The following is a 19,812-nucleotide window of genomic DNA, read 5'->3' as shown; positions in this document are numbered from 1 at the left end:
TAATCAGAACCTTTAGCAAGAAAATGATGCTGATAGATTTGCTTGATGCATGACTGTCACACACCTTCAATTTTTCTTAAAAAAGCAATATCTGCAAGATACAGTAAAAGCAACATGCAATAAAACAAGGTGTGCCTGTATTAGCTTACAACCACCTAATGTGGGAGGTCTGTTATTGTCTCCACTGTACAGGCAGGAAAAAGAATTGATTTTATGGTCTTTTTATATTTTATAATTTTATATTCATGAGTTCTATACACATCATATGGTGGCTCTTCACGCTGCTCTTTGAAAGTGACACACACCACTTCTGCTGGTACATCATTGGGTAAAGTCACATCTAACTTCAGAAGGGGAAGGGAAGGATGGTCATGCTCTGTAGCCTGTGGATGAAGAGACACAGAATACGCGAAAAGCCTAATGTCGATCACAGGAGCAGACAGAGGAAGAACAGTGTCTGAAAGAGGTTGGGAGAGGATGGTGTAAGAGGTGGGAGGCACAATGGATGAGAGCACTATAAACCAGGCCCAGGCAAGAGAGAACGAGTGAGAGGCAGCGGTCAACAGTCAGAGAGCTCACACGAGGACAGACTGTCTATTGCAGGTGGGTGGTCATTGTCACTGGTCTTTGTGCTATGACACTGTCATCTTAGGGCCTTGCTCTAGCAGTGCCCCTTTCCTGAAACACTCTTCCCCATCCAGATGTCTGTCTGACAAACCCCTCACCTACTTTAAGTCTCTGTGCATGCCACACCTTCTCCAGGAGGCCTACCCTGGCCATTGTACTTAAAGCTGCACCGTGCTTGCTTCCTCCCAGTTCCTCATACTCTGCCAGACATTTCCTTTTTTTTTCTCTGAAGCACATAAACCACCCATCACATACTGTATAATTCAGTGTGTTATTTATTAATTACTGTCCTGTCTCCCTGATACAATGTAAGGTCTGTGAGGGCAAGGATCATGGTTTTGTGCATTTATATAATCCAAATACCTTCGTGGGTGGCTGATACATAGCAGACACTCAATATCTATTTGTTAAACGAATGACTCTGTGACTCTGTGACATAACGAGTGACTTCAAAAAAATGGTGGAGGGGAGTGGAGGTATTTTGAGTGGTGGCTGCAGCCCTGGTGAGCTGTGCCTGCACAGAGCCACTGAGTGGAGAACTGCCTTTCATTTCAGCAAGCTGGGCAGTGACAAGAAAGACAGGGGTGGCGACAGCTAGAAGGAGATGTGGGGCTCAGGGGGGCTTTGTTTTGTTTGTTAGTCTGTTTTTAATACCAGAGAAGGAGCATATTTCTATGTTAAATGGAAAGAGCCGGTGGAGAGAGAGAGAGCTTAGAGACAGGAAAGGTATTTGATAGGGCAAGCAGCCCGAGGAGAAACAGGCCAGGAATGGGATGCAAGGGAACTGGCTTGGACAGGGAAGTGGAACACGCAGGGCAGAAGGGGAGAAGAGAGTAGGTTCGAATGTGGGTGAGTGTGTAGGTGGGAAGGGTAGCAGTTGAAGGTGTTCTCACTGGGTACTGAAGATTTTCCTAACGAAGCAGGGGGTTGAAAGCATAGCCGAGGTTGATAGGGTAGGAGATTCCAGAATGGGAAGGAGTGGGCTGGCCACTGAGGGAAATGAGAGAAGGGAAGACAGAAGGGATGCAGAGCAGCGTAGAGTGAAGCTGGTGGCCGAGGCGTTGTAGGCTTTACTGTTCATGATAAAGCAGATCCCTCCTCATATTTAATGGGAGCACCATTGTGTCAATCACAGGTGACTGGTTCCAGTCCGAGTGTGGTTCTTCCTGAGTATGTTCTGCTTCTCTTGGTCTTGATCCGTAACTCAGAATGTGATTTCTATTACCTATCCCCTCCGTCCTGAAAAGGACTGACAACAAATGTGAGAACATGTGTCAAAGATGCTTATTATCAAAATAATGACTCCTATCCTAACAGATAGGAAAAACAGACCTAGCATAAAATTCTAGGCCCATGTGACCAGTAGACGCTCATCGATGATGGGGGCATTATGTCCGCACAGCACTTTGCTCGCCTGCTGTTCAAGTTACACGCGGAACGCCCCTACGGTGGGTGGTGGGACAGAAAGGAAGGCAGGTGGAACCAGGCTCCAGTGATCCTTTGGGCCGATTCTCAACAGGGATGCAAGTGTAAGCCAGTCTGAGCAATGATTAGAGCAGAAATATTGGAATGGATAAAAATCTAAAAAGTATTATAATGGCAATAATAATTAACTGGGCCAGGCACCATATTTAGCACTTCACAGCCATTAGCTTCTTTAGTTTCTATATCTCAGGAGCAGGTGTTTTTATGCCTATATTACAGATGAGAAAATGGAGTGTTACTAGTAAGGACTGGAACTGCGGTTCAAACCCTGGTCTGTTTGTGCAGCTCCGAAATGCTCCACCAAGCCAAGCCTGATCAGCATCTCTGCCCTTTCAGGTTAGATTCTCCCCTAACCTGAGAGCACTCAAGAAAAAAATTTGCTAGGAACCACTGGTCGTGGGAAGAAAGACACTTTATTCTGACTCATTGTGGCAGCATGGTCATTTTGAGATGAGCCTGCATACTGACTCTAGGTTTGACCTTGAGTCGTGAACATCACGACACCCTGCGTGGAGCTCTTTATGAGACTCTAGGACCGCTGTGACGAGGAGCAGCATTCTGGCCCATACTTTGGGGCTTGCTTGGCAAAGTTTTAGTGTGTTGGATTTTTTCAGTGCCCAAACTCATATCATTATTAATATGTTCTTAAACACGGTGGGTCGAATGTCCGTCACCAGGACATATCTGCAGCTTTTCAAAAATGCCAAGCATATTCTTGATGTTTTCCACACCAAACGCTTCTTTAGAACATTATAGATTTTCTTTTGGCATAATAGCATTTGCTACTAATGTTTTGATACATTTCATCCTGCAGACCAGATGTTGTAATGCTCCAGTGCCTGGGAACATTTGGTGTTCTCATTATTTAAAAGCATTCCATTCTCCCTCTAACTATTTAATAATGCATATGTAATTTGGTAAGGTCTCTCTAGGATTTGGAGAAGTGAGAATACCTCACTTTATAGATTATTTTTTGTATGGATGAGTAACTTGCCTGCTTGTTAAGCTTCTAGGGGAGATAACTCTTGGGGTATGTATTTTCTTATAACGGTTTTTATATTTTCTCTCATTCTTTAGTCTTGACCTTATTGACATTTAAGTTTTCTGAAAGGATTTTTCAGTCTTCCCGTATGTTGGAATTTTCAGCCCTTTGGCAGATATGTTTTATTACTGCCTCCGGGCATTTGGATTGATGTGACCAAATGTGTAGAAAATAGCACAAGTTTCATATCACTCCCTGGGAGTTTTCCTCAGTAGACCCATATTTCAGGAGCGATTGGCATTTTAGTTTTAACGTCTACATTGGTACAAGGAGAGACACAGTAATTTTTCTTTTTTCTTTCCCTCCTTCTCCTGCTCTTCCCTGTTCCAAACTGTTGAGACTATTAGTGGCTTTGGAACAGCTTCTTGCGTTATCCATGGGGGTTTTCAGACAGGGACCCCCATGAGGCAGATGCTAGGATAAGGCCTCTGAGGCTGATCTTTCCTCGTTGCTTTGCATCATTTATTTCAAAACACCAAACGGAACCCTGATTAGACCATAAAACAGGTATAGTAAGGCTTGAACAAATAAAAATCGGATAGCAAAATACAGTTTAGAGAAAAAGGAATGATTTATGAGCAGATCTTTGATAACTGTAGCAGGAGGATAATTTTATTCAGGCCCCCTATCTGAAAGATGGCAAACATCTTCCTTTCCTCCTGTCTCTCTTGTCCTGGGCATGCCTTGGTGTGACTTTTATGGTAGAATGTAAGCTCTGTGAGAGCACGGAGTTACGTCTCCTTTGTTCATCCCCTCAGTGCCTTGCATGGTGCCTAGTACTGGTAAGTGCTCCTATATACTGTAAGGATCATGACTGCCAGTCATAATGTGAGCCTGCCTCTGTTGACTGCCTCCTCCATGACAGGCACTGTGCTGGGCGCCTCACACACAGGTTAAAATAATGACCTCGGAGGCAAATGGTTTTCATCCCACTTTTGACAGGTATTTAAAATGAATACCTAGAGAAAGTAACTGACTGTTTCTCAAAATACGAATAGGTGAGGGCTTCCAGCTTCCTCCTTTTCTTTTGCTGGCTTCTTTCCCTGATCTCTCCCTCTAAGGAGAAACAGATAACATCTGAGCTCGTGAATTCTTGTAAGAAAAAGAGAGCAGAAATCTACAGTCCTCAGGTTGTTGTGCTGAAGGGTGGTGGTGGGAGGAGTGGGGGCGCGCCTTGTCGGGATCACACAGGACCAGGCGAGCTTAGAGGAGACGCGAATTGAGGGAGCAGGATGGCCAGGCAGAGTGGCTGCCATCTTGCAGACATGTCATGGTGACACACGCAAGACCCACTGTGCTTATAAACATGCTAATGATCAATTCAGAACACTGAAAAAAATGCAACATCCTAAAAGTTTGCCTAGTAAGCCCAAAAGTGTGGGCCAAAATATCGCTCCAGAGGTCCTGGAGTCTTATAAGAGCTCTAAGCAGGATGCCACGATTTGCATGATAATGACTCAAGGTGAAATCTATAATTAGTATGCAGGCTCATCTAAAAATGACCATGCTGTCACAATGAGTCAGAATAAAGTGTCTTCCTTCCCACGACCAGTGATACCTAGCAAATTTTTTTCGTGAGTGCTCTCAGGTTAGGGGAGAATCTGACCTGAAAGGGCAGAGATGCTGATCAGGCTTGGCTCAGTGGAGCATGCAGGAGCATGTCTAGGGTGGGAGGGAGAGGGGCGAGAATATAAGGGAAGGTGTCAGAGCAGTCATGGGGAGCCAGCTCACGTTCAGCCTTACAAGTCACTTTTGGGGCTTCAGTGTTCGTTCTAGGTGATGGGTAAGCCAGTGGAGGGTCTTGGGCAAAGGAGTGACATGAGATGACTCACACTTTAAAAGGAGTCCCTTGGTTGCTCTGTTGAGAGTGGAGAGAGGGAGCCTGGTTACCAGGGCAATTGCAGTAATTTAAAAGATGATGAGGTCTTGGAACATAGTGGAGGTGGTAGTAGAGGTTACAGCTGGTGAGATACAGTGGCATTCTGGATATTTTCTGAAGAGGGACCCTATAGGACTTGCTGTGAATTTGATTTGGAGCATGAGAGAAGAAGAGAAGTCAAGGATGACTCTCGTGTTTGGCCTGAGATAGGGAAAGACTTACTGGAGGAGCTGGTTTAGGAGGAACAGATCAGGAAATCAGCAGGGGACCTGTTAAATTTGAGATGTCTGTTGAATGTGCAGCAGAGTAGATCGTTGGATCAATGAGTCTGGACTTCAAGGGAGTTGGGACCAAAGATGTAGATTTGGGAGCCACTAGCCTGTGGGTGATATTAAAGCCATCAAACGAGATGAGATTATCCAGGGGGTGAGTATAAATTAAGAAAAGAGAGGCCGTCTAAGATAGAACCCTGAGGTTTCCCAGGATTAAGAGGTTGGGTTGATGACGATGCATAGCAAAGAGGACTGAGGAGTGGCCAGCGAAGCTGGAAAAGGACCTGTAGGCCAAGTGAAGGCCGCATTCAGAGCACGGAATTATTCCCTGCGTCTAGTGCTGCTGAGAATTGGAGTGAGGTACAGTCTACAGGTTGAACATCACATTTAGCCACATGAAGATGTTGGGGGTGGCGTGATGTGGGTGGGGGGAGTGCGAGTTTTAGCGGGTTCAAGAGAGAATGGGAAACAATGAATACAGAATTTTTTGAGGAGTTTTGTTGTGAAATGGAGTAGAGAAATAAGATAGTACCTTGAGAGGAAAGTAGGGTCAAGAGAAAGGTTTTTTAAATATTTTTAAATTAAAATTTTTTAAAAGAAATTTAAATATAGTCACCATGCTATACATTATAGCCCAGAAGTTACTTCTCTTATAACTGGAAGTTTTACCCCTGGACCGTCTTCACCCATTTTGCCCATCCCTACCTCACCTCTGGCCACCACCGATCCATTCTGTGTCTTGTATCAATGCTTCTGGTTTGTTTAGATCCACATGTGGGGTAATGCAGTATGTGCCTTTCCTTGTCTGATTTATTCACTTACCATGAGGCCCTCAAGGCGCATCCATGTGGTCACCAATGGCAGGATTTCCTTCTTTTTGATCTCACTGTTTACATACACCACATTTTCTTTCTCCATTCATTTGTCGGCGGACACCTCAGTTGTTTCTCTGTCTTGTCCATTGTAAATAATGCTGCAATGAACGTGAAATTTTTAAATTTTTTAAAAGTAGGGGAAAATAGTAAAATGTGCTGCTGGGAAAGATTCTGTAAAAGGGGAAAAATTGTTGATTCAGAGGAAGGAGAACCACTGGCATGATGCCCTGATGCCCTTGAGGTATCGATGAGCAAGGGCTCTGGGGGCTGGGTGGGTACGCTGGTGGTGGTTTATGGGAAAGCCCTTTAGTTTGCTTCAGTTTTTTTCAAGTGCAGTAGGAAACAAGGTTGTTGGCCTTGAAAGGACCAAGGGTATAGCTAATTCCCACCCCCTTTTCTTTTTCCCCCCACATAGCTAATTAACCATTCTCCTGTTGCTTCAACAATGGAAACTTCCCGATGTCCCCCTCCCTTGTTTCCATTGTACTACCTTAGCCAGGATCCAATGACGCAATGTTGTCAGTCTCTCAGCCACCAACCGCCTTCTGTTAAAGTCAGCCATGCCCACAGCTGTTGGCTAACTTTTCCTAAAACACCACTTTCTTTCTGTCAGAGTCCTACTCAAAACCCTTGCTCAGCAACCCATGAAAGAGGAGGAAGACCACTTACTCAGCCAGGGCCTCAGCCCCTGGCTGAGTAAGCCGTCTTGGTTCAGCAGGACTGGCCGTGTCATCTCACTGTGCCCGAGTTGCCACCCTCACAGCTGCCGCCGTACTTCTTGCACAAACGAGTTCTGTGACCGAGGGAAGCTATCGGACTTCTCCATGCCTTCTTTTCCTCATCTGCAAAATGAGGGTATAATTGGTACCTGCCTCTTACAGTTGCTTTTAGGATTCAGTGAGACTAATTTATTTACAATAGTCCCTGAGATGGTGTAAGTGCTCAGCTCAGTCAACTTCAGCCATTCTTATTCTAATAATCTAACCCCCCCCTTGCCTTTTTCTTATTCATCAAATCTTTCCTATCCCTTAAGACACAGCTGGCATACTTTCTCTCCCAGGAGGTCTTTCTAACTCATCCTTTCCTCCCTACTCTGATCTCTGTATCTTTTCCTCCTGTTGGCCTTGAGCACCCTCTGCACATATGACTTGAATACGCCGGTGGCAGAATGCTGCATCTCTCCCGCTAGACTGTAAACTCTTAAGGGCAAAGGTCTTGCCTCTTAAGCTCTTGTAGCTCCATTCCCTAAAAGTTGCTGTACTATCAAGACCTCGGGTTTTGCAGGGGGTATTTGACCTGTTCATCTTGTTGGAGAAGGAAATTCTTTCGTTCCATCTGGAGCCTGTATTTCTTGTTTTTGTGTGCCTGCTTTGTGCTGTCAGCTGCAGACCTGCAGCCTGACTCTTGGACGGTCACGTCCTCTCCAGAGACCTCGCAGCAACTCTCTTCCTTGGCCATTTGTTCGGGACTGTTTGTTAGTTTCATACGCATGACACCACCTTCCTTTCCTCCGCGCCCTCCAATATTAGAAACCATCTTTTCCTTCTCTTAAGACAGGGGTTGCCCATCTTCAGGCTTTTCTGTTTCCTCCTTTCTTCTCTTTCCCAAGGCACCCCTGCTTTGAACAGGCTGCTGAAAAGGAGGAAATTATTTTATCTTTTATGTTCAGCAAGAATAAAGTAGGAGGCTTCATAAGGAAAATTGGCAAGATCTGAAGTTTTTTTGCATTTCATAAGAACCAAAAGTTTTCTAAGTTTTCTCTTTTTTTACTTAAAAAAAGAACTTTCAAATACACCAAAAAATGATCTGAATGTTGAAATACCTGCTTCATATCTGGGGGCTTTGAATTTAGTTCAGCTTTAGTTTGCGACCCAGAAATTCTCTGAATTAGAGTTTTTTGCTACTGGTTGGCTTGCTGCGGCATTTCATCCCTCTAGCCTTACTCTTCCTTTTCCTTTCAGAGTACAGCCAAGCCAAAGAGCTCATCTGTGTGCCCGTGGATGTGACAGACACTCTGAGATGTTTTAGAGAGACTTTGGAAAAATCCAAATATCACAACAGAGCAATCCGACACAGCAGAAAGTTGCTTTCATTATTTCTTGCACAGACACAAGGTAAAAATTCTTGCTCTGTAAGCCTGAGTCCTTATTTAGGTGTGCTGGGGGGGGGGCACCCCGTAGACTTGCCATTTCCTGCCAGAGGTGGTGCCTCCTTGCCCCGCTGAGAAGCCCCCTCACTGCTGCCTTTCGCTTTCTTCTTGCCCAGCGGGTCACGTCATCTCTCTCTCGCTGGATTCCAGCTGAGACACAGTCTCACTCGTCTGCTTCTGTGCCTTCCGTGGAACTACCATACTCCCTGTGTAGAGTAGATACGAAAACAATATTTGTTAATTTTTTTGACTCTGTACATCTATGTTCTTACCATTTTCTTTGCAAGTATGGTGCTAGTCTTGTTTAATTTTCATAAGTAGATGAATCGATTCATACTGAATTAACTAGAACCTTTTACCAAAACACTACTTTATCACTGTCAAAGAAATGGATGTGGTTTAATATAAGCATCAATAAGATTTCTGGTTAATAACATAGATTTTTATCTTAAGAGATTTTTTTTTAGCCTAAAACAAGGTGTTCATTCGCTATCATTGGTTACATTACCTTTTTTGTATTTCTCCCCTCTCGGTATCTACCAACCTGTGAACACAGTGAAAGCAGGGCTTTGAGTGATTAAGTGGTGACCTCACAGAAGAATATAGTCAAATTTATCTATATTTAGGTTTCTTAAAAATGTTTAAAATCCTAATTTATGTTTATGATTCTTGGTGTTCAAATTTATTAGAATATTAAAAATAAAGAACAAACTTAAAATATTCAATAATTATATTTTAAAGTCATTAAAAATAGATTTAAACTTATACTTAAGATGCTAATATCCACTGATCTGATCTTTTAGAAACCTGACCAATATTTTTTTACAACCACTGACCAAAGTTTTATTTATGTTTGTATATATGTATAGATGGACGTATGTTTTTGTTGGTGCTGCCCCTGCAACAAGTTACGATGTGCAACCACAGTTTTTGCTTGCGTTGTCCACAGACTCGCATTACATTAAATGAGCTCTCCACATCATGTTTAAAGTCCCTTCAATTATAGCACACATGGTCAATGAGTAAGGGCATGAATAAGAAAAGAAAATGAGATTCCTGAGAATGGTTTACAGCAACTCACTCTTAATCTCACTTGGTACCAAAATACTCATTTGAAATATTGAAATATAAGTCAAACAGTCATTTGAAATACAGGTTGGGGGGAGCTCCATGGATACGTGGAACCCCAGGAAGACAAATAAGAGGGCCCCAAGGTAAATTAAGTCTGAAATATTGCTGGAGGTACCAAAAAAAAAAAGGTGTTCTACCTTGAGCACGTTATGAGCAGGCCAGGTTCTTTGGAAAAGGCAACAATGCTGGGAAAAATAGAAGACAAGGAAAAGAGAAGGCCAAATATGAGACAGACTGACTCCATAAGAGACACCATGAGTCTACAGGAGCCAGGCTGCGCTACTGAGGACAGGACAAGGCGGATGTCACTCACGCATGGGGTCACCAGGAGATGAGCCACTCAGCAGCACATCACACATACGCCAGACTATTCCCAGCAGTTCCTCCCAGTCCTTCGCTCTCTCCACAGCTTTCCACTGCTCCCCCCTAGAATATTTACCCCTTTTTTTCTATGTGCTCTATGATCTTACAAAGAGACAGCACTTTCCCATTCTCTCCCCGCTCAGGGCAGAGCTACCTGTGTGGGGCAGACGTCTCTGCCTCAGAGGCAAACTAACATCTTCCTCTGGGAAGCTCTTTAAGTCATATGTATACACACATCTATATATACACATATATAACACATATGCATATACATGTGTGTCTATGACATATATTTGTGTATACATATGCTATAAATATGCACACACATACAGACATCTATACATATATGTGCTCTGTGTGTGTGTGTGTGTATATACACACAAAAACACAGGGGTGGGTAAAAGTAGGTTTATAGTTGTTCATATGGAAAATAATATAATAATTAATAAATAATGATACAAGGGGAAAAAAAGAAGAAGAAGAAGGGTAAACTCAGTTGGTGTAACTGCCACCAAACCCCGGGAGCAGCAGTGCGTCATCTCAGCATTCCCATTCTGGCAGCCTGTGACGGGACGAGCACAGAGCCCATCCACACCCACCTGTGCTCCTCCGAGATGATTCCAGATACTCAGTGTGAGGAAACAAAGTTCCCTAAACTACAGGTGAGTCTCAGCTACACACAAAGTATTTCCGTTCCTCTCCCTTTCCATTTCTACTACCTTTTGTCTTCATCAACTTCCCTCCTTTTTTCCACTTTAAATTTCTTTGTTATTTTTTTTTCATGAATAGGAGTCAAAGGAGGAACAAACATTTCGAAACTGACTCCCGGAAAGGTGGAGTTTTGCCTGGGGACAGAGGAGATGCACATGCCAGCCCCTCCCGACCTTTCTCAGGAACACTTCAGAGTTTTTAGTTCAGTGGAGAAGAGCAAACTTCCCTATTCACAACTCGGGCTCGTAATTTCTTCATTTTACAAAACTATTGGTAAGATTTATTCATTTTGTATCTATTTTAGGTGTGATCACCTGCACTGATGTTGGAGATTACATTTGGTCCCGAAGTGCTATTTTTAAAAATAGGATGAAAGAGCCTGAAATAGAATCTGTTCATTGCGCCCTTGCAGGCACTGACAGGGCAGTGTTGGGACAAGATGCTTCCAGCACCACCCCTCCCCCACGTCCCCCGAGCCTGCCTGTCCCATCTTGAGGCCCTAAGCCATCCTCCACCCATCCCCCTTTAACCAAACCTGTGACCTGTCTGTCAGGATGTGGCCACAGCGAGTGCTTTTGCTCTGCTCCAGCTGATTTCATTTTCTTTGTCCTTCCACTTGGTTTGGCTTTTACATAGTCAGCAGTACATACTCAACCTGTGTTGTGGACCCGACACCTCCCTTTTCTGTAGCAGACATTGTGTAATCCCCCTTTACTCTCTGGAATATAGTTTGTATTTGATATATTCTTTCTACATGTATATCCCCCCCCCCCCAACTCAATGTGAAGCTGTAAACATAAAACATGGGACAAATCAGTTGCTTCATAATAAAAGACTCTGCTGTTGGTGTGTGAGGCTCTGGCAGCAGCAGGCCAGCGAAGCGTGTTGGGACCATCACGCCTGTCACAGCGGCGGGTGCAGCGCGGCTCCGTTGCTTGTGCTAGTGACACGTAGCATCAGCACTGCCACTTTTGGTGGCATAATTTTCTAAAATAGCAAGTAAATGTAGGTAAAGTTCTGGACAAAAAAAGTGCGGTTGCATTTCTGACAAATTCAGAACATTTTGAAAACATGCAAATGTACCCTTATTATGTGTAAAATGTGTACACAGGTTTCTCACCTTTCCCTTCACCGTGGAAAAAGACAACCCATTGCCTCTTGTCTTCCCCCACAAAACACCAGGTGCCCCATTGTGACAGCTAACAAAACCCTTCCTAAGTTTCTAAAATACCTCTAGGGGACAGAACAGATTTCATTCGAAATCACTGCCGTGTAGGTTGGGTGTTTTGGCTACATGTCCTTGATTTAATGCATGCATTTGTCAGAAACCCTGAACCCCCATCCCCCAAATTCAGGTGGTGTGAAAGATTTGTTTGGGTTTTGTTTTTGCATTTGAGTAAAAGGAAGTGTCTGATATGCTATAATCTTGTCACATCCCCCACTCAGAAACAAACCCTTCAAGGCTTCCCAAGTGCTGTCGAGTAATGACCACATTTTGCCACAAGACATCCACATGCTTCTGATATTATCACGGCCTCCTTCCTCACCCTCCCCAGAAAACCACACTCCAGCCACACAGCTTTGCCAGATAGACCCAGCCCTGTCTACCTTGCATGCCTTTCCTGCCTTTCTCTTCTCAACCATTTCTACCGACCTGACTCTTGTTTCACTTTCTCCATGCTCTGTGCCTCTTGCTGGACCCAGTCTCCCACTCCACCGTGTTCAAACAGAACATCGCTTACTGTCTTTTTGTGTATATAATGTGCAGCATTTGAAGGCACTAGTAGCTTGCAGTTTGCTTATGTACACAGTTAAGGAATAGTGCAGCTTAAAATATTTTTGCAAATATAAAGGAAATATTTTTCAGGAACTGATATTCGTTCTTTTACTTGATTAAAATACAGATGTTCTCCAAGCCAGCAATCAAAGAAGTCTTAAAGTTCAGGCGTTGCATCAACTTGGAAGTCTTCTTGTCTTCGCAGGAAAGAAAAGGTAGATTTTTTTAGGAGTCTACTAAAGGAGGGAAAGCTTTGTTTGAAAAAATTTTTTTAAATTACTGCGAAAAATGTTATCTTTTATAATTTCTATTTCTTCAATAATATTACATTGCTATTATTCATCAAATGCTACCTGAGAAAAATGGTTACACATACACAATACCCAAGTGGTATAGATTTATTTTTAAACTTTTTTTTAATTATTTTTTTAAGATTTTATTTATTTATTTTTAGAGAGGGAAGGGAGGGAGGGAGGGAGAGGAGCGAGAGAGAGAGAGAGAGAGAGAGAGAGAGAGAGAGAGAAACACATCAATGTGCTGTTGCTGGGGGTTATGGCCTGCAACCCAGGAATGTACCCTGGCTGGGAATCGAACCTGGGACACTTTGGTTCCCAGCCTGTGCTCAATCCACTGAGCTATGCCAGCCAGAAGATTTTAATTAAAATATTTCTTCAGTGCATTCACTTTCCCTTTTGGAAAGATCTGATGACATGGGTCTCCGAGAATGGACGGCCTGAAGCTTTGTTTCTGTTCCAGGGCTGCTTTTAAGTGTTGGTGTCAAGCGCTTGATGACGTATTCCGAAAAGAAGATGTGCTGAATACGTGGAAAGAGTTCGGCACCTCGCTCACCAGTGCCACCGACAGCTCTTCACCCCCAGGTTACAAGGACTACAGTGAGGACTTTCTGTCCAGAGTTGGCATTTGGGGCTGTTTGCAAGGAGCGGTCATATCAGCAAAGATAGCCCAGTGAGTGTGATGTTGGGACGACCTGCACAGTAGCTAACAGCTTCCCTTTGTGGGGTGCCCACCTGTGCCACATGGAGAGCCATGCCTCACACACACTGGATTCTTGCACCTATGTCCACGACATAGTGGCTCATTCCATCTACTTATTTGCGATATTCATTGTTTATGGCACTCTCCTCTCCCCATAATACCTCCCACCTCTGAAATGTGAGTGTCACGTGGGCACAGGCCTTTGCTTTGCTTGGATATACCCTGAAAGCCTTGCATGGAGTTGGCATTAAGTGACTATGTGTTGAAAGAATGAATGAATGAGTGAATGCACATTTGTCGTGGGAGCAAGAATAGCAGTGTGGAGGCAGGCCCACTCGGGCCTGATTCAAGAGCTTCCTGTGTGCTCTGTGACCTTGACAAGTTGCTCGTTTTCTCTGAGCCTCGGTGTCCTCATCTTCAGACCTTGGTGGTGAGGGCCACACGACACACTGCAGTAGTTTGCCACGACAAATTGCCGTCGACTGGGTGGAAGGAGCAACAGAAACATATTTCTCACAATGCTGGAGGCTAAAAGTCTGAGTTCAAGGTGTTGGCAGGGTTGGCTTCCTCCCAGATCTCTCCCCTCACTCCTCCGGATGGTTGTCTTCCTGCCTGTGCCTGTGGGGACACCAGTCATACCAGGTCATGGCCCACCCTGATGACCCCTTTCTAACTTAATCACCTCTTTAAGGGCCTGTCTCCAAGTGTAGTCACATTATGAGGTACTGGGGGTTAGGACTTGAATGTGAAATGGGTGTGGGGAAGGGCATGCAACTTAGTCCATAACACATAAGGTGTTAATTTCCCACTGCGGCTTAAAACAACACAGATTTATTATCTTACACTCAGGGAGGGCTGAAGCCCCCAAATCAATGTGTTGGCAGGTCTGTGGTCCCGCTGCAGGCTCTACGAGAGAATCTGCGTCCTTGTCTTTTTTAGCTTCTAGAGGCTGCTGGCATTTTTTTGGCCCATGCTCATCTGCTGTCTTCAGGACTGACAGTCTCCTACCTTCCAGTCACACACTCTCTCTGTCTCTGTCTCTGTCTCTCTCTCTGTCTCTGTCTCTGTCTCTCTTACCTCTGTTCCCAACCTCAGATCTCTTCTTCCCTTCCTGCCTTTCTCTTATAAGGACCACTGCAATTACATTGAACAAATTTAAGTAAGCCAGGATAACTTTATCTTGTGGTCCTTAATGTACTCACATTGACAAAGTCTTTTAAAATTACTTCTGTCATATCAGGTCACATGTTCATAGGTTTTGGGAACCAGGACGTGGATGTCTTAGGTGGCAGGGCCTGTTATTCAGCCTATCACACACAACCTGCATGAAAGCCTGTCACACACATTGCCTACACCTGGATAACACTCATGGATATCTTAAATATTTGTTTAAGATATAAATGTTTGATGCATGTGAGAGATTTCAAAAGCATGGAGGGGGCAGTGCTTGCTTCGGCAGTGCTTAGGATAAAATTGGAACGACACAGAGTGGATTAGCGTGGCCTGTGCGAGGACGGCACAGATTCGTGATGTGTTTCATATTTAAAAATACAAAGTGCGGAGGGTTGGAGGTACAGGCTGCCTCCGCCTCCCCGGTTGTCATATTTATAGCTTACCTGGGGTGTGGTGTGGTGGGCAAAAACCCGCCATAGTATTTTGAGCTAGAGAGCAAATTTTAAAAAAATAATTAGTTAATAATCACATTGTTTTCAGAAAATTAGCATCCTTGGGCAAGGGAAGAAAGAAATTACCTATAAATATCGAACAGTAAATATATATATTTTTTAAGTTTGTCACGTCTGCTTGTCTCGCCCTCCAGGGGGACACGCACGCGCACGCACACCCAGTCCCCACACAAGCCCGGGCTGTGACTTAGCAGAGCCCGGCTGCAGAGAACGGGAGAGCTGAGGCAGGTTCACAGCTGGAGAAAGAACGGCTCCAGCATTCCTGCCTCTGGGCCCCTCAGCTGCCCCCGGCCTCCGAGGCTAATATCTGCTGATTTTCAGCCAACAGGAAGTCATTTCCTGGCTCTCCCGCTGGAAGTCTGACTTCCACAGGATTTATGACACCACAGGGAGCTTGGCTATTCTCAGAGATTCCCTGAGTGGAAGGAACTCGTCTCCCCACTGTTCAGAAGGGCAGAACGCCACACTTGCATACTCACATAGAGAAGCTGAACTCAGATTGACAATCAATGTAGTTAAGTGAACTGGTTTTGTCTAAATACGATTTAGAAGAAGGTAATATGGTTTATAGCTTTAGATGTGAATTTCAAAACCCACATGAAAAGAAACTCAAAGTCTTCTAACAAACTTAAAATCAGACAGTAAATTCAGGGACATTACATTATCTTTGGTGGAGAGACTTAATAGCATCAATGTGTCCATAATATACTTAGAAAACACAGTGTTTTAATCTTTGAGGGGGGAGTTATTTAACCATACTCTTTAAAAATTTAAAACTGTACACCTCCTTTTCCCCAAAAATTCCACCTCTAAGGATTTATGCAGTAGAACCAATAGGACAAGTGCTCAAAAGTGTAGGTACAGCAGTGCTGACCTCAGCATTGGGAAAATCAAAATGGTGATGAACACTTTTATGTTATGGTGTATTCACATGATAAAAATATTTAAATTCTATAGAGTAATGATGTAATTCATTATGTCCATGAATGGAACAGCTGTTTATAAAGTAATACATATTGCATAATTCTAGTCTTAATGTGTGTGTGTACAACTAGGAAAACGTCTAGAAGGAAATTGGCCAAAAGGTTTCTACTAGACATGGTTAGATGGTAGGATCACAGGCAATTGTTTTATTTTAGTTTTAACATTTCTCATTGTTCTAGATCTTATAGAAGCATGTAGCACTTTTAGAATAACAAAGACCACTTTAATTTGGCAAGTCTGTGAGTATTAGAGATGTGTTTATATAAAAATACTTTTGAAAAATTGTCTATGAATCAGTTATTTTTTCTTATACTTGTTTAGATTCATCAAGGAGCTGGACGTTGCGAAGAGATCCGACTGTTGCATTTTGTCTGCGTTACTCTTTCAGGTAAGACTTTGCATTTACCCTTCTGCAGTAGCACAAGCAGTCCGTCAGTCAAGTGCAGTGTTCATCACATTTATAAACCATACGGGTAGGAAAATAGCATGAACGTCCATGAGGTGTCAGAAGCCCATCTTTCCTTCCCTGGCGGAACCCCATGCGGCACTTTCACCTTTAGTATCCAGCAGGGTCGATTTCTCCTTGAGAAAACATAAGAAAGAGTTTTACAAATGAGGAAACTGAGTCCCCTGCCGTTAGTAAGATCATGTCGCTGGTGAGCAGCGAAGTCAGTCCCTGTGACTCCGGGTGGTTCCCTTAGGTTACCTCATCTCTGAATAAAGTTTTGCTCGATTGCGTGATATAAAGTATACTATGGAGTGAAAACAAGAAACAATTCGAAGACTACAGAAATATGTAGACTCTTAGGATTTGGGTTTGACTTTACTGAGGAAGAAAGGAGCTTTCATCTGAAATACAAGACATTTTTCAATTCAGGAATCTCACCAGGGGCTTGGCAATGTACTAAAGGTTCTGTTTGCTTTGAAGTATGGACACCCTCGTTCTGTGTATGAGAAGGGTCTGATATCTTAGGAAACCTGGGTAGATAAGATCTTCGGGAAATGTTTCTCTGAATATAAAGCCAGACTTTTCATTTTTCTTATATTCCATTCGCCTCTTGCCTGAACTTCAAAGGGAAGGGGGAAGAGGCAAGGGTGTCAGGTGAACAGTAATCCGATTCTGACTCTGCATATTGCATCCTTCACATACTGCACTCCCTGTTCTTGAAAATAAAGCAGGTCATGTTTTAGAAACATGACCCTCTAACAGTTGACCCTCGAACCGCAAGAGGGTTGAGGGCATGCTGACCCCCACACAGTTGAGAATGTACATGTAATTTTTCACTTCCCCAAAACTTGGTTACCCCTCAGTATCCATGGGGGGTTGTTTCCAGGATCCCCCACAGATAGTAAAATCTATAGATGGGCAAGTTCACTATTAAAACGGCAGAAATCAATGCACATAGTCAGCCCTCTGCATCTGCAAACTCCCAGCTGCAGATCAAAAACAGCACAGGTATTAATGAAAAAAAAATCTCTGTGTAAGTGGACCTGCGTAGTTCAAGCCCATGTTATTCAAGGGTCACCTGTACTTTAAAAATATATGTCACCTTTTGCTTAATGTGGATGTAGTTTCTTAGTAATTCTGCACCTAACATAAAAATTAGGTGGTGGGATTTATTTTTAAAAACTGTTAACTCTTTTTATGGTTTTAAAGCAAATTTGTAAAACAAAAAAATTTAAACAACTGCTTAGCATTTTAGAGTAAGGTACCTTATAACTTTAGTGAGCAACCTGATGAAATTCTTTCTGATGTCACATTAAAATAATTTTATATGCATTCATCATCAAGGAATTTTAATTTTTAAGATAGCATATGAAGCTCTTCAAAATGTAAAATTTGATTTTTGTGTATTCATCTTGTTTCCCAACATCTAGTACAATGTAATGTTGGTCATATAAATTACTTAAGAAGTATTGGTCAAATTAAAATAATCACCTTTTCAATTAATTCACTTAAGATTCAGAATTACCTCTCCTTGATTTATACTTCTGAAACAAGTTTTTATATTCTCTACTTATAGGTTGATAGAATGGAAAAATGTTGAGTTTTTTAGCTAAATAGATATGACCTTTGTATCTTCTCTCTGCCACCATTAGCTGTGTGACCTTGGATAAGTTGTTTAAACCTCAGTTATATCATTGGTGAGATAATAATCCTTGTATGGGTCAGCTAAATGAGAATTAAGTGAGATAGTATTTACTAAACAATTTACCAATAGTATCTAACACAAAATTGATCCTCAACAGATAACTTAATATAATGATAATTTCTTCTGAAAATAATTATCCAATAACCATGGAATTTAAAAGGCGCATCTTGAGTGATAAGAACATTCAGAACCTATGACAGTGATATACGATGATAAGTACTGTTGATTACACGGTAGAGTGTGCTAGGCATGTGCTAAGCACTTTAGGAAGTACTACACGTACTTACCTTTCTGGATCATTATTGGAAATGCAATATATAGCTCTTTGTTTCACCTTTTTCCATTTTCAGGGTTTGCTTAGAACCACGCTTCCACACCCCAAAGCTGAACGTTGCTATGCTCAGTACGAAATCACTCAGCTTCTGCCAGGCATTGCGCTCTTCTCGGATGTACACAGGGCCGATATCTGCTCTGTAGTTGCAAGTCTTTATTATGTTATACGTGAACTGCACTTTGCTGAGCAAAATATAATAGTAAGTAATTGGTAAAATCAACGAATACTTTTCAAAATTTGTTCATGTTTTGTCAGTTCTTGTTTTAACTTTTAACTCTATATTCAAGATTCTTACCTGTACTTCAAAATAAAAATATATTAAGATTTCTTGATATCATTGTTTTTTAAAAGATTTTATTTAATTATTTTTAGAGAAAGGGAGGGAGAAAGAGAGGGAGAGAAACATCAACGTGTTGTTGCCAGTCGCATGCCCCCTACTAGGGATCTGGCCTGCAGCCCAGGCATGTGCCCTGACTGGGAATCGAACCAGCAACCCTTTGGATTGAGCAGGCCAGTGCTCAATCCACTGAGCCACACTAGCCAGAGCTGATATCATTGTTTACATCGCATTTTGGATTCAAAACAATGTCTCTTTGATTTGGTCCTATTTTTACTCTATTTTACCTTTTTTTCTTAAGGCGTTTGGTGAAATTCATTAGAATGCTTTACTGGCCCCAAACAGAGGAACCTACTGTACATGTCACTCTCTGAATTGTCATGCAGGTCATATCAATAACAAAATTATGAGACTGTTTATTGAAAAAATTTATCTTTGCGTCTCGTCTTTTCTCTGTTAAGGGTGCATCCTAAGTAAAAGACAGACACTTCTTAATATCCCAGGAAATTAAAAAATTCCAGTACAACTCTTTTTTCCCCTTGTGTAAATGAACCACAATATATGTATCATAAATTGAAGTTGTTTGCATTTTTTAAAACAAGTTAGTATGTTCTAACTTTTGGTCATTTTATATTTTCCTCCCATATGCTATTTCCTCTACTTTTATATCTCTTATTTCCCTGTTTGCTTCCTAATATCTGTTCTGTCTCTCTGCTTCTTTCCCTTCATAATTTTCATACCTACTTTCTTTTCTTATATATTGTTTTCTAGTCTTTTGTGCTAAATTCACTTTCTCTCCTTATATTTCAAAAATTTATTTCTCCCTGATATGAGTTGTTAAATTATAAAACCATGTGTTAAAGTGTAGAGCTTGATAAATGCTTTTAACACTTGGCAGATTTGGCAGGAAATTGTTTATCAGGAAAAAAAAACAAAATGTTGCTCCTTTCATTGTTAAGGGGATTCATTTCTGGATTTAGAAAATAAAAAAAGGAAAATAGTTCTATCCCCC

At 42.3% G+C, this 19,812-nt stretch overlaps 1 protein-coding gene and 1 pseudogene across 1 annotated transcript in view; both read left to right on the top strand.

The window, feature by feature from the left end:
• The window catches only part of CFAP54 (cilia and flagella associated protein 54), a 250,390-nt gene that overhangs the window by 131,574 nt on the left and 99,004 nt on the right, over positions 1-19,812 (top strand). Inside the window, exons 40-45 of the mRNA XM_045826558.1 lie at positions 8,142-8,294; positions 10,613-10,807; positions 12,439-12,526; positions 13,068-13,277; positions 16,298-16,364; positions 18,480-18,662. Coding sequence (XP_045682514.1) covers positions 8,142-8,294; positions 10,613-10,807; positions 12,439-12,526; positions 13,068-13,277; positions 16,298-16,364; positions 18,480-18,662 — 896 coding nt within the window. The remainder of the gene's footprint in view (positions 1-8,141; positions 8,295-10,612; positions 10,808-12,438; positions 12,527-13,067; positions 13,278-16,297; positions 16,365-18,479; positions 18,663-19,812) is intronic.
• LOC123810757 lies at positions 14,753-14,853 on the top strand (annotated as a pseudogene).

The sequence above is a fragment of the Phyllostomus hastatus genome, unplaced genomic scaffold (assembly GCF_019186645.2).
Source record: "Phyllostomus hastatus isolate PE091 unplaced genomic scaffold, TTU_PhHast_1.1 phas_scaffold_755, whole genome shotgun sequence".
In the NCBI taxonomy this organism is placed as follows: Eukaryota; Metazoa; Chordata; class Mammalia; order Chiroptera; family Phyllostomidae; genus Phyllostomus; species Phyllostomus hastatus.
This window is presented reverse-complemented; position numbering and strand designations above follow the sequence as displayed.